The sequence below is a fragment of the Gadus morhua genome, chromosome 2 (genome assembly GCF_902167405.1).
Source record: "Gadus morhua chromosome 2, gadMor3.0, whole genome shotgun sequence".
In the NCBI taxonomy this organism is placed as follows: Eukaryota; Metazoa; Chordata; class Actinopteri; order Gadiformes; family Gadidae; genus Gadus; species Gadus morhua.
In genome coordinates, this window is record NC_044049.1 from 15,458,171 (window position 1) to 15,469,825 (window position 11,655).

At 43.1% G+C, this 11,655-nt stretch overlaps 2 protein-coding genes across 2 annotated transcripts; both read left to right on the forward strand.

Moving 5' to 3' along the window:
- The first annotated feature begins 114 nt into the window (after window positions 1–114).
- Window positions 115–5,741, forward strand: gid4 (GID complex subunit 4 homolog). The gene is made up of 6 exons (XM_030375620.1): window positions 115–503; window positions 972–1,031; window positions 1,943–2,050; window positions 2,153–2,254; window positions 2,347–2,477; window positions 2,774–5,741. Exons 1-6 carry the CDS (start codon window positions 273–275, stop codon window positions 2,835–2,837), a joined length of 696 nt encoding a protein of 231 aa, XP_030231480.1. The 5' UTR covers window positions 115–272; the 3' UTR covers window positions 2,838–5,741.
- Window positions 5,742–8,204: 2,463 nt separating this feature from the next.
- noxo1a (NADPH oxidase organizer 1a) lies at window positions 8,205–11,396 on the forward strand. Its single transcript, XM_030375489.1, has 8 exons — window positions 8,205–8,409; window positions 8,519–8,599; window positions 8,707–8,776; window positions 8,908–9,091; window positions 9,252–9,448; window positions 9,589–9,708; window positions 9,824–9,941; window positions 10,068–11,396. Exons 1-8 carry the CDS (start codon window positions 8,344–8,346, stop codon window positions 10,891–10,893), a joined length of 1,662 nt encoding a protein of 553 aa, XP_030231349.1. The 5' UTR covers window positions 8,205–8,343; the 3' UTR covers window positions 10,894–11,396.
- Window positions 11,397–11,655: the final 259 nt, after the last annotated feature.

Genomic DNA, 11,655 nt, shown 5'->3' on the forward strand with positions numbered 1-11,655 from the left:
GAAAAAAGGATCAATATAACGAACGCACAGATGTGACTCACGGGAAACTATCCAATGAGGATCTTGCTCGTACATGGGATAAGGCTAACCAGCCAATGAAAATGAGTGAAGCTATATTCTGAAATGCGACGTCTCAATTTTAGCACCCAGCCCCATGGAAAGCTAAATCGAGTTCAAACCAGGTTTCGGACTTGGACATTTCTTATCATATTAACCCCACTGCCTGTCAGTCATTGGCATTTCCAGTGTAGGGTTGATCTCTCGGTAGGTTCATGACTGTTGCAGTGGGTGACACTCATACATTAGCGTTCACAATGCCTGTCCGAGCTGAATGCTGCACTAGAACAGCTTCGGCCTGTTCAACACCGGACTATCTTACACCCCCTGCCCCGATAAACACTTCCCAACCAGGCATTGGCACTACACTGCTTTACAGCGGCTCACAGTTTCGGGGATATCAGAAGAGCAAAGGAAACTCGTACGACGTGGAGGTCATTTTGCAGGTAACCTCCATTCCTTTAAGTTGTTGCATAAGTCCGTTTTGATGTGTTGTCTTGGAGTGTTACACATATTTGAGCTATTTTTCGAGATCTGTTTACTAGCTAGCCAACGTTAGCTTATTTGGCTATTTGTGACTCATTCAACGTTGACACTATGACCATATTTAGTGACAAGCCACGTTAATACCAACCAATTGTTTGGAAATATTTTGATTGGAACAATGCCATCATACACAGTTGTAATTATAAATTCGATTTGTCTATGATACAAAAAAACGAAAATTGGCAATTTCCAATTTTACTGTCTAATACAAAATCCTGGCATGGTTAATGTTATAGCAGCTTTATACTGCTTCACCACCACCATACTAGAATCTAACACTTGTATGTTTACAAGATTTACCATATTGTATGGAACATATTTTTGTTTTAATCTATGGGCCCAACCATTTGTCCTCTTATTTTGGACAGCATGTGACCGTAGAAGACTCCTACTTGTGTGGTTACCTGAAGATCAAAGGCCTGACTGAGGTATGCAGCTGAAACTGGTCCAGAATTTGAGGTTTTTATATCTGAATGTGCAAGTGGGATACAATGCCGTTTGTAAGCGTTGAGCGTGTGGTTCAGGTCAGCCTTGGAACCGGTTTATGTAACATCTTCAGCACATGGTGGGGCTTGTAGTGGTTTTGCTGTAATTATGAGTGACTGCCTATGGTATTTAGTATGTATGTGTATGCTCTTGTATAGGCATGGTTGAATGCACTAATTTTAATCTCTTTCCAAAGCGTCTGCTAAATTAATGTACATATATATTTTGCTTTTTTTAACAACGTTAATATAATATTAACCTTAAAGGTGACCTATTATGCTTTTCGACTTTTATGACCTATAAACGTAGTTATAATGATTGATAGTCATGTTTAACCATAGACAAAAAACAATGTCGATTTTCGGTAAACTCTTCCTCTCATCTGTGCGCTTTCAGCCTTATCTGTCAACGCTCTGTTCCGTCCTTCTCCGCCCCCTCGCCCCCCTCCTGCCAACCCAACTCCGTTGTGATTGATTACCTTCCTTGGAGATTTGACCAGGCATATGGGGGCGTGGCAGGAGTACGTCTACGTAGATGTTTCCCGGAAATGTGAACAAGTTAATCGCAATCGTTGTCCCGAGTGTTTAGCGCTCTGCATGGCCACCCCAGACTGTCAGCAGGGAATACGTCGAAATGCATGTACGTCATTATTTGACACATTAGTATGGTTAAACATGACTATCAATAATTTTAACAACGTTTATAGGTCATAAAAGTCGAAAAAGCATAATAGGTCCCCTTTGATCTTGTTTCTATAAGTAAACTCACTCAGTCTCAGCTTTCATGCCAATCTAGTTACGATGCAAATCTAGCTACTAATAATCAATCTCAACTCTTGATCATCACGCTCCAGGAATATCCAACCCTGACAACGTTCTTTGCTGGTGAAATCATCAGCAGAAAGAGGCCTTTTTTAACAAGGAAGTGGGACGCAGATGAGGATGTGGACCGAAAGCACTGGGTATGGACTCCTGGATTGGAGTTGTGATCTATTCTGGACCAGCGCATCTGCAAGTCTCCAATTCTTACTGGTTTTATTGTGGTCTCTTCTTTTTGTTACCAGGGAAAGTTTCAGTCCTTTTACAAATATGCCAAATGTTTTAACTCGGATGACTTCGACTACGAGGCACTGAGCAACAGCGACTACGTCTTCATGAGGTGGAAGGTTGGTTAGCATAAACGACAAAAGTGAAACATGGACGTTTCTCCCTTCTACTGTGTTATTCATCGGCTCTAACCTATGATCTTGACAACCAGGAGCAGTTTCTGGTACCGGACCACACCATCAAAGACATCAGCGGTGCGTCCTTCGCTGGCTTCTACTACATCTGCTTCCAGAAGTCCACCGCCACCATCGAGGGCTACTACTACCACAGAAGCTCTGAATGGTAATTCCCTTGTGTATCGGACAAAATGACCAGCCTCTTAAGGCATCCAAGGCCAGAACCAAGGCAGGCAGGCAGGAAGGAAAGTGGAAGGATTCTAAATGGCACTCACTGAAAGAGACTGGAAGGGCGATTCTGGGGGGGTCTTGGCATGCAACTAAGATTCTCCCACAAGTACTGGAAAAAGATCTGGCTGAATTGTTATAGGGTGTATGTGAATCTTTTTATCAGAACTTTGTATCGTATTTCCATGTCCCAATATGTCAATTCTTGTATTTTTTTCTTTATTTATTTTACAGGTACCAGTCTCTAAACCTCAACCACGTCTGGGAACACAGTGTGCCCATTTATGAGTTCCGGTGACAGCGGAACGCCGTGTGCGTAACTAACTCAGAGAGCAAACATTGGTGTCGGCCTACCGTGGACTTAAGGGATGTGGATGGTGCTAGTGGTAACCTCCATTGGGCAAGCACCCCGGGGCCAAGAGAGAAGGTTGAACTGGTTTCCCTCTTAAAGAATGAGATACATGCAGGGGCAAAGAAGGTGGCCATGACACTGCTGGGCTGGAGGAGGCAGGGAGACAAAGGAGATTAATCATTGTAACAAATTGAACAGATCTTTCATCTGAGGGCATTTTGCCTTTTTTAATTTGTTCCTTTTTTAAACTTATATATAGGAAGTTGTGTTTTTTTTTTTACTTTAAATGTCTTTTCTGTCTCTTGTCTCTTGCTGAACCCCTTGTAACCCCTTCAGTCTTTAATCCTCATGGAGATGCCAAACTTTTTGAACAGTCTGCCTTTTAATGAGACCATGCTGCTTGGATGGATCATATAACGAGGCCAATGTTGTTATATTTTAAAACTTTCATTTCATTTCATGGAAGGAAATATATAATATGTTGGCAAAAAGAAAATTTAATCAGAACATGTGATTGCTAGCCAACACACCTGTAGTGCTAGACTACAACTCAAGGATGACTTGTTGTCATGCTATCTGTTAGAAAGCTCCTGATCCAAATGTGAGATGGGGGGCTAATTCGCTGTGATTTTTATCATGTCCTTAGATAGTCAATTGGTTAACAAAACACTAACAGGACTGGGAATCTGTAGTTGCTTGATTTGTAACCAAGCATTTCTATGCTGCTGCTGCTATTGTTGCTGTTGCTTTTGTAAGCACCTATTACCTGCCCTCGTATCAGAAAGATACTGCTGGCCAGACACTCTTCACAACTCTCTATGCAATCAGACTGGGATCCTAAGGGTCGTATTCACCTAGCGGGCATTTTGTTTCAATCTTGGTTCTGAACACTAGTTGGATGGGGGGAAACAGAATGTGGAGCTCTGAATTCAGTTTCCCCCCAACCAGCTCGTATTCAGAACCAAGATGGCCGCTGGGTAAAACAAGGCCTGTAGGGCAGGCCAATGAATAGAAGTTAGGTTTAATTTTATATTCAGGGGACATTTTAAAAGGGGAAATTACATTGCAAATTATCTCGCGCCAGTTAGTCAATTAGAAGATTGAGGAAACGTGTTTATATTAGATAAATAATTGTAATTGGTTTGTGTGTGACACAAAGCTACTATGATATAAAGATATAGTATATAGTTAAAAAAATCTGAAGTTTAGTCCTTTTCATTTTCAGGCGTAATGTCATAGCTTGACATGACTAGAGATTTGTTTACAAAAGTATTGGACTTCGACGACGTGGGAAGCCTCAGCTCACGCTTGAAATACAAAGTGTGTGTGTGTGTGTGTGTGTGTGTGTGTGTGTGTGTGTGTGGACAGCTCGGGATGGGGGGAGGTTTATTTTGTATTTGTAATGGGGCAGGCTCCAACCTTTCTGTGACAAATGCTGAGCTAATGTGACAGATACAGATAAATTATGACAATTACCTGCCTAATAACAATACAGAACTAACAGCACAACAGATGAGAGTTTGCATCAGAGCCACAGTTAGCACCTCCTATTCTCTTGTGTAACTGCATTTCTGTCCACCCAGATTCAGAGGTCACTTGGATGTGTAAAATTGCAGGAAAATGAATGGGTGGGGAAAGTCACCTATGACACTTGGAAAAAAAGTAAAACCTGATGCCTTGTTTGTGTAAAAGTATTGTGTTAAGCACCGGTGTCTAATAACCTTTTTGAAATACCGTTTATCTTTCCTTCTAAGAGGCTAATATTATTTGCAGGTGTTTATAGTTTGTGTTACTTTTTATTTGACTTTTGAGGGGAACATGCAGGAATGATGCAATATTGTCCTTTCGGAGAACTTTCAAAAGTTTATTCAAAAGTACAGTTGCCTACCTCGCTGGCCAATCTTTGTAGCTTATACCAGTATGAACCACAGCTAGCTGGATTTGTCAACAGCTTGGTCAGTAGGCTTGATGGTATAGGATTAAAGAAAATGCAATGCACAGAGAATGACAAATGAGTAAAGGACTGATTTAAAGTTGATATTTGATATATACATGACATTTAACATATGCGATGTGTAAAAGATGTCTTAAGATTATTTGTTGTTGATGGATGGTTAAACAAATATTGAAAGGTTTTTCATACATAATGTCCGTCGATTTAATTTTTTATTTGGAGGCACAGGCGCGAATCACAATCTATATTCTTTCCATGGTGCAAGCCGGTGTTACACCGAATTCTGCAACCCACCGAAAAGTGTGTCCCCAGGGGGCACTGTTGAATATTTTTTGAAATATGCACGAGTTTGAAGTGTAGACATGCATGACAAAAACATAAACATAACATCTCCCCCCAACCAATTACCTTTTTATTAAAAGTGCTTAATAAATACATTTGTTTTGATTTGATTAGCATTTTACAGACCCATACAATGATAGGGCGTTTATTACGGTCCTTCACCGTTGCTTTTTCACCCATAAAAAGCTACAGTCAGTGTTAAATTACGCTGATTAACCTTTGAGCATTTCCTATTATAGGTTACTGTGTAAAACGCTGTTTAGAATTAATGTTTGTATCAAGAAAGAAAGACCCACCGGTGGGTGGAGATCTTATGTTTTATTTATGTTTTTGTTATAATGCAAACGTGTATGTTGCAGAAAATTCGGTGTAACACCGGTATCAAGCGATTTCATGTCATGCTCACGAAAATGTATCTATAGAGCGTCCAACCCTTTTATTAACAGCACTGGTTCCGTAAGTAAATTTCCCAGTTTGTCCTCCTTTGTATTTTCGTAAAATCGTTGTGAAAAAAATTAATAAAGAGTTTTCAGCCTGGAACCAAGCCAATTATACGTCAGGCTATTCGTGACCATAAAACATTTTATTGACTACATAATAGTGATTTTTGGGGAACGAGTGAAGGAACAACTCATCCCATAAACCATTGCAAACTTTTTCGCAGTGGTTATCGTGCGATCCAGAGGTGCGTTCAGAATCGGCGATCATAGGCGAACGTTCGCAGGAGTGCGTTGACTTTTAAACGATACAAATGAACGATTTTTAGACAACGTTCTAAACGTTATTTTTCAACTGAAAAAAAACCAATGGTGACAAGAAGGGCCATTTTATTAACTGCACATGTGGCGCTCACACGGTCGTAGCTCATTGTCTCATTGGCGGGCCAAATTCTCTGGGCGGGCAAGGCAGAGAAATGGGAGGTAACATGGCCCATTATGACGACGCATGGGGCCAAATTCGAAATCGGAGCATCTGAGCTTTAATTTTTCATAGGGGGAGCAGGATACCTTGTGCTTGTTTTACACCTAACACCATTTCTAGGTACTGGGGGACCATGCAGGCTAGGGGAAATCGTATTAATGTTAGAAAACCTCAAAGTGAATTTCCAATCATAGTTGTAAGCGATCGAGTACAGCAGTCATTGACGACTTGACTTTCAAGGGTGTGGGTATACGTGTCCTTGGTAACAGCGGGCTCTACCCATCCAAGACGTGTTACACACGCAGGATAATGGGAAGTGTAGTGCTTTTAAATGACATCACAAATAAAACGTGTTTTTCTAAAAACTAGAAGTTAACTTCAATAATTTGTATCTTCTGCATGAACATATACCATTGTTTCATGGATGGAAAAACTTTTTGGATTGATAAGGCATTATAGCTTTAATGCGATTTTTGACTTCCGGAACACACTGTTGTCTGCACAGAACGAGATGTAAACCCATGCATTTTGGATGGGAGCGTTACTTTGACTTTTTTGTGCTACAAAGAACGACACCTCCCCAAAAACTGAAATTGACCGCGTCCCTTAAACCCAGTTTCACAACAGAGTGTACCATAACAACGTTGGTCCACACCGGGAAACGCAGTAGTTAATAACGGCTTTTACATGTGTGCGTATGTTTTTTTTGGCCTATTCTTTTCCATAGGCCTGCGTCCATGTCACCTGACTGTCAAAGTTGCTATGGTGGTTGCTATGGACCACCCCCCCCCCCCCCCCCCCCCCCCCCCCCCCCCCCCACACACGCACACACACACACCCCAGTTATCATAGATAGCCTATCCATATGCACTTGTTTACGACCTAAGGCAAATTTTTCATTTTCTGTAACATGCACGCATATATCCTGTATTACTACAGTAGTAATACATGAATATGTTATAGGAACACAATATTCTGAACAAACCCCAAACATATTGATTCTAGATTCCTGTGATAGGACGGGACGCTGTGATGAGGAACATATTAATGTACACAATGAAAGCAAAGTTCATGTTGCACTTCAGCTCTGCTCCAAACCACAGCTCACTCGTTGCCACCGTCTGAGACCACGCTACTTCGATGCATATTGAGGCAATATTGTTATATTTCAAATCTTGGTCTTGCAATTGAATACAAGGGAAACTGGAAGATTCTGGAAAAAGAAAATATAATCAGAACCTGTGAGTCGATTTATTGTGTTACTTCAATGCACAGCCGAGAATCACCATATTCTTTCCATAGTGCTCTTTATTACGTGCATCCAATGTGTAACCGAAACATCGGACTCCACCACTAGATGGCAGTATACACGCACCCATAGTTGACCGACGCATCTCGGATGCCGAGTTGGAGCTCGAATGGTTAATCGAAGAGAGCTACACGCTTATTCCTCTTCATTTCTAGTAGCCATACCCTGTGGAAGGTTTTCAGATGGGTAAAAAAATAATGAAATGTCATCCTTTTGGCCCCCAATAGAGTACTCTATTAGAGCTACCATGTCTATGTATCGTTTTAAGGACGTCCTTAAAACGATACATAGACATGGTAGCTCTCCTAACCTAAAGTGAAGAAGACCTGTCATTCAACACAATGTCAACAGACACACGACTGATAAGACATGCGTGCACACTCTCACGTCTTTACCCTAGAAAGACATTGGTAACAACCTAGTACGAGTAGGCCTAATAAACAGTTGAATGGGATATCAGCACCCGGAGTTGGAGATGCATTTGACTGATAGATCGGAGCAAGAAACCAAGTCGGGAAACATTTGTTGGGCTAATTCTTGGGCAATTAACCTCGTTGATGCAATACAAAATGACAAATCTGAAAGAATATCACATTATAAGATAGTTTCGATATGTGGCTATGTTTCAACTTTTGTTTTGGGTAAAGTGAGGTGTGTTTCGATTCTAATTGAACGATTTTAGAGTTTAGTTGTAGTCTCTTTAATCACCTTGTACAAACGAACACGCACACACAAGCACGCACAGCCACACACACGTGTTTTCCTTTCCAGGATGTCCCAATTTCCGACTGCCACACCTCCAGCACATCACCTCACACGTTTAGACTATATAAACCCCCGTGCTCCGACTTCAGACAACCACCTGCTGCAAGCCGGTGGTTAACAGATCGGATCATTAACGCCTAAACTAAAGTTTCTTTTCAAAAATGGACGAGCAACGATATCCCATCAGCGTGCGACTCATTGGAATAATGCACAACGAGAATGGCAAAGTAAGGATTTCTGAATCTCTGTAGCCTACAGATGATATTGATTTATTTTGTATTATTATTTAAATACACAGAATGGTAAATGTAGGCTACATTGTTTTTTTTTATACAGAACTACATCACGTCGGTGCTTTGGTCAGACCAGAACGAAATTGTTGTTTACCGAGGCTTTCTGGATTTCAAGAAAATGCATGTAAGTAGGCCTAAAGAACTCCATTGTAGGCTACAGCAACTATTCATTGGTTGTCAGTCACATATATTCTTAAATCTTTACGTCTCATGGTCACCATTGCTCAACAGAAACAAATGAAGAAAGCGTTCCCGTCTAATGCGTTGAAGAAGTCCTCAAGAATCATCCCTAAATTTAAAGGTCGATACCCGACAGTCAATGCTCGTCGTATTTTTTGTTTCGTTTTTGCATTAATTTGGAAATGCGCGACCCTATGCTGCGATATCTCATGAATTAATTGTCTCCCTCCCTGCCTTGTTGCCACCATGCAGACCACAATAAACGGGGTGGCGGTCAGAAAAAGGGCGCCAGCAGATCAGTCCTCCGCCTCAAGTCCCTTGAAAAGTACTGCCAAGAACTTCTGAGTTGCGACCCGCGGGTAACCCAATCCTTGGACCTCATAAAGTTCTTCCACCCCACCGCCCAGGACCTTGAGCCGGAGTACGCTAGTAACAGGTAAGCAAGAGTCAACCGTTATTTTGAATTACGGATTTCTATCTCGTTAATGGATTAGTCTTTTACAACATTACAAACTATATTTTGTAAGGCGAATGTATGGTATTCGTACGTTTTACTGCATCTAATGTAACGTGTGTCAATGGCTTTCATTTAAAAGCATTATGGTCATGCCTTCGGAGGAGGGCATCGGCGAGAGAAACCAGGGCAGGGAACACAGCGTTGGCAACGTGACGCAGCCATTCGTCACGGAGACCTACCACTGCGTTGCGTCGTATGAGACCAAAGACACGAAGAACAAGCCCTTTAAAGTAGCCGTTGATGAAAAAGTGGACGTGCTCATCAAAGATAAAGCAGGTGAGAGAGAAACGGTGCACACAAAAATGTTTCGTAATCTGAGATACTATATACTAACACTCAAGCACCAAACCATACACATGTAGAGGTATAAGACCAATAGGATCCTGATCATTTAATCAGCTACCGTGTGTGTTCAGGATGGTGGTTGGTTGAAAACGAAGATAAGCGTTTGGCCTGGTTCCCCGCACCGTACCTGGAAAAGTTAGAGGACGGAGAAGACGATGAGGATGACACGATGGACAGCCCTACTGGGATAGGTGCGTTGCTATGGCAATTCCCATTGCTTACACACAACAAAGTGGATATCTTATGCATTAGTTCTGCCTTAACAGCGTCATGAATGAGATATCGACTCTCCATGCCCACCCCCAGGTGCACTGTACACTTCAGTGAAGAGCTACAAGGCCGCCAATAGAGACGAGGTGTCTGTGAACATTGGATCTGTGGTGGAGGTTCTTCAGAAGTCTGACAACGGCTGGTGGTTCGTCAGGTGGGCACAGTTCCTCAACACTGGGGAAGGGGGGTTATTCGTATTTGGTTATTCATACGTTTATTGGTGATTATTATTTGAAAGCTGTACTTGTGAAAATGAACCATCTGCCCTTCTCCTGAACAGATCTGGTGACAAGGTGGGCTACGTCCCCACCCTCTACCTGCAACCCCACAACAACCCCCGCAACCGCATGGTTGCCCTCCAGCAGGACCTGCGCGGCTCCAATGTCAACCTGTCCCAGCTCCAAGCCCCCAGCCTGGACGGCTACAACCTCAGCAAACGCAGCCACTCCCACGGCGACGTCGTACCACTGTCCCAGCTGCAAGCCCCCAGCCTGGGAGGCGACAACCCCAAGGAACGCAGCCACTCTCAGGGCGACATCCTCCAGCTCCCCTCCACGGCCATCAAGCAGCGCCTCGGAGACGACCAGCGTTCCAACTCTATGGAGCTCCAAGACGCCCCGGGTCGTGTGGCCGCTCCCTCTCTGCCACCCAAGCCCTACATGGGGAACGCCTCCTCCCCCACCGCGGCTCCCTTGCCCGTGATAAGGGTGGACTCAGAGGAGGACGACCACCGCTACAGGAGCCACACACTGGAGAGCCAGGAGAGCATCGGCAGCTTTGCGAGCGACAGCAGTGACTTCAGCTTCAGCGACAGATCCTCCAACGGCAGCCCCACCCTCAACCTGGGCCAAAGCCTGAACGAGCAGCAGCTGCGGCTGAGCCGGACGCCGCAGCCCCCCACCATGTCGTCCAACCGCCTCAGCCCCAACACTGGCAAGATGACTCCCAGCGTGTCCGACCCCAACCTCTTCAAGGGGCCTACCACACCCAAGGTGCCTCCCAGGCCCCGTGCCGAAGAGATCCTGACCCGCTGCACCACCGTCACCCGCAAGAACGCCTCAATGGGCAAGCCGGCCCCGACCTTGTCTGACATCCAGAGCTACTGAGAAGGCAGAATCCACATTTTTGATGTTCTACCCTTGAAAACACTTCTCCCCTGGAGCATCAAACCCAGGTGCCGGGACGGCCAACCCGCAGTTCGGACTTGGTTGGCGGGTGTCAACGCTGGGTGGCTTGGATAGAGCACCAGTGTCCAGGAATGGCTTGGTGTTAATGCCGCGATCACACATGACCCAAGTGTGTTGATTTTTGTATCAAGGTGTTCCTGTGGTTTACCACTTAAAATAGGGGTAAAGGGGGTTTACAAAGCCATTTTTAAGATGGTGATAAATTATGTATATTATTGCTAATACCCCTTTTTTTTTTGCTGTATCTTTTAGAAACGTAACTTTATTCTATACCGTTGAACTGTAAACTGCTTTATATGCATGTATTGTATATACTTTAATTCTTGGAAATCATACTATTCAATTGCATCTACAATTGATGAAGGAACCTTTTTGTACTGTGGATGTTTGAAATGCACATAATAAATCAATGAACCCTGAAAGCCATACTCCATTAATACTTGACAAACTTTCCATCTATATGTACCTCGAAAAAGGGATGCATACATACACACATAAAGATTGAAAACTCTTTAAAGGTACCAAAGCATCCAGTATTGCTAGAACCTTATCTTGATAATTGCACCCTATTCTTCCTTGTTGTGGTTTGCCAATATATGGTAGGCTGAAAACATGGCTGAAACAGCATGCCAAAAGATATCGTCATTCCGAACAGAAGACAAGCCCTATAACAAACAGTAA

Coding starts and splice junctions, on each gene's coding strand:
- gid4 (XM_030375620.1), top strand. CDS start 273: ATGACTGTTGCAGTGGGTGACACTCATACATTAGCGTTCACAATGCCT. Junction 1,032..1,942: donor AGATCAAAGGCCTGACTGAG/GTATGCAGCTGA, acceptor ATCACGCTCCAG/GAATATCCAACCCTGACAAC. Junction 2,051..2,152: donor ATGTGGACCGAAAGCACTGG/GTATGGACTCCT, acceptor TTTTGTTACCAG/GGAAAGTTTCAGTCCTTTTA.
- noxo1a (XM_030375489.1), top strand. CDS start 8,344: ATGGACGAGCAACGATATCCCATCAGCGTGCGACTCATTGGAATAATG. Junction 9,092..9,251: donor CCGGAGTACGCTAGTAACAG/GTAAGCAAGAGT, acceptor TTCATTTAAAAG/CATTATGGTCATGCCTTCGG. Junction 9,709..9,823: donor GGACAGCCCTACTGGGATAG/GTGCGTTGCTAT, acceptor GCCCACCCCCAG/GTGCACTGTACACTTCAGTG.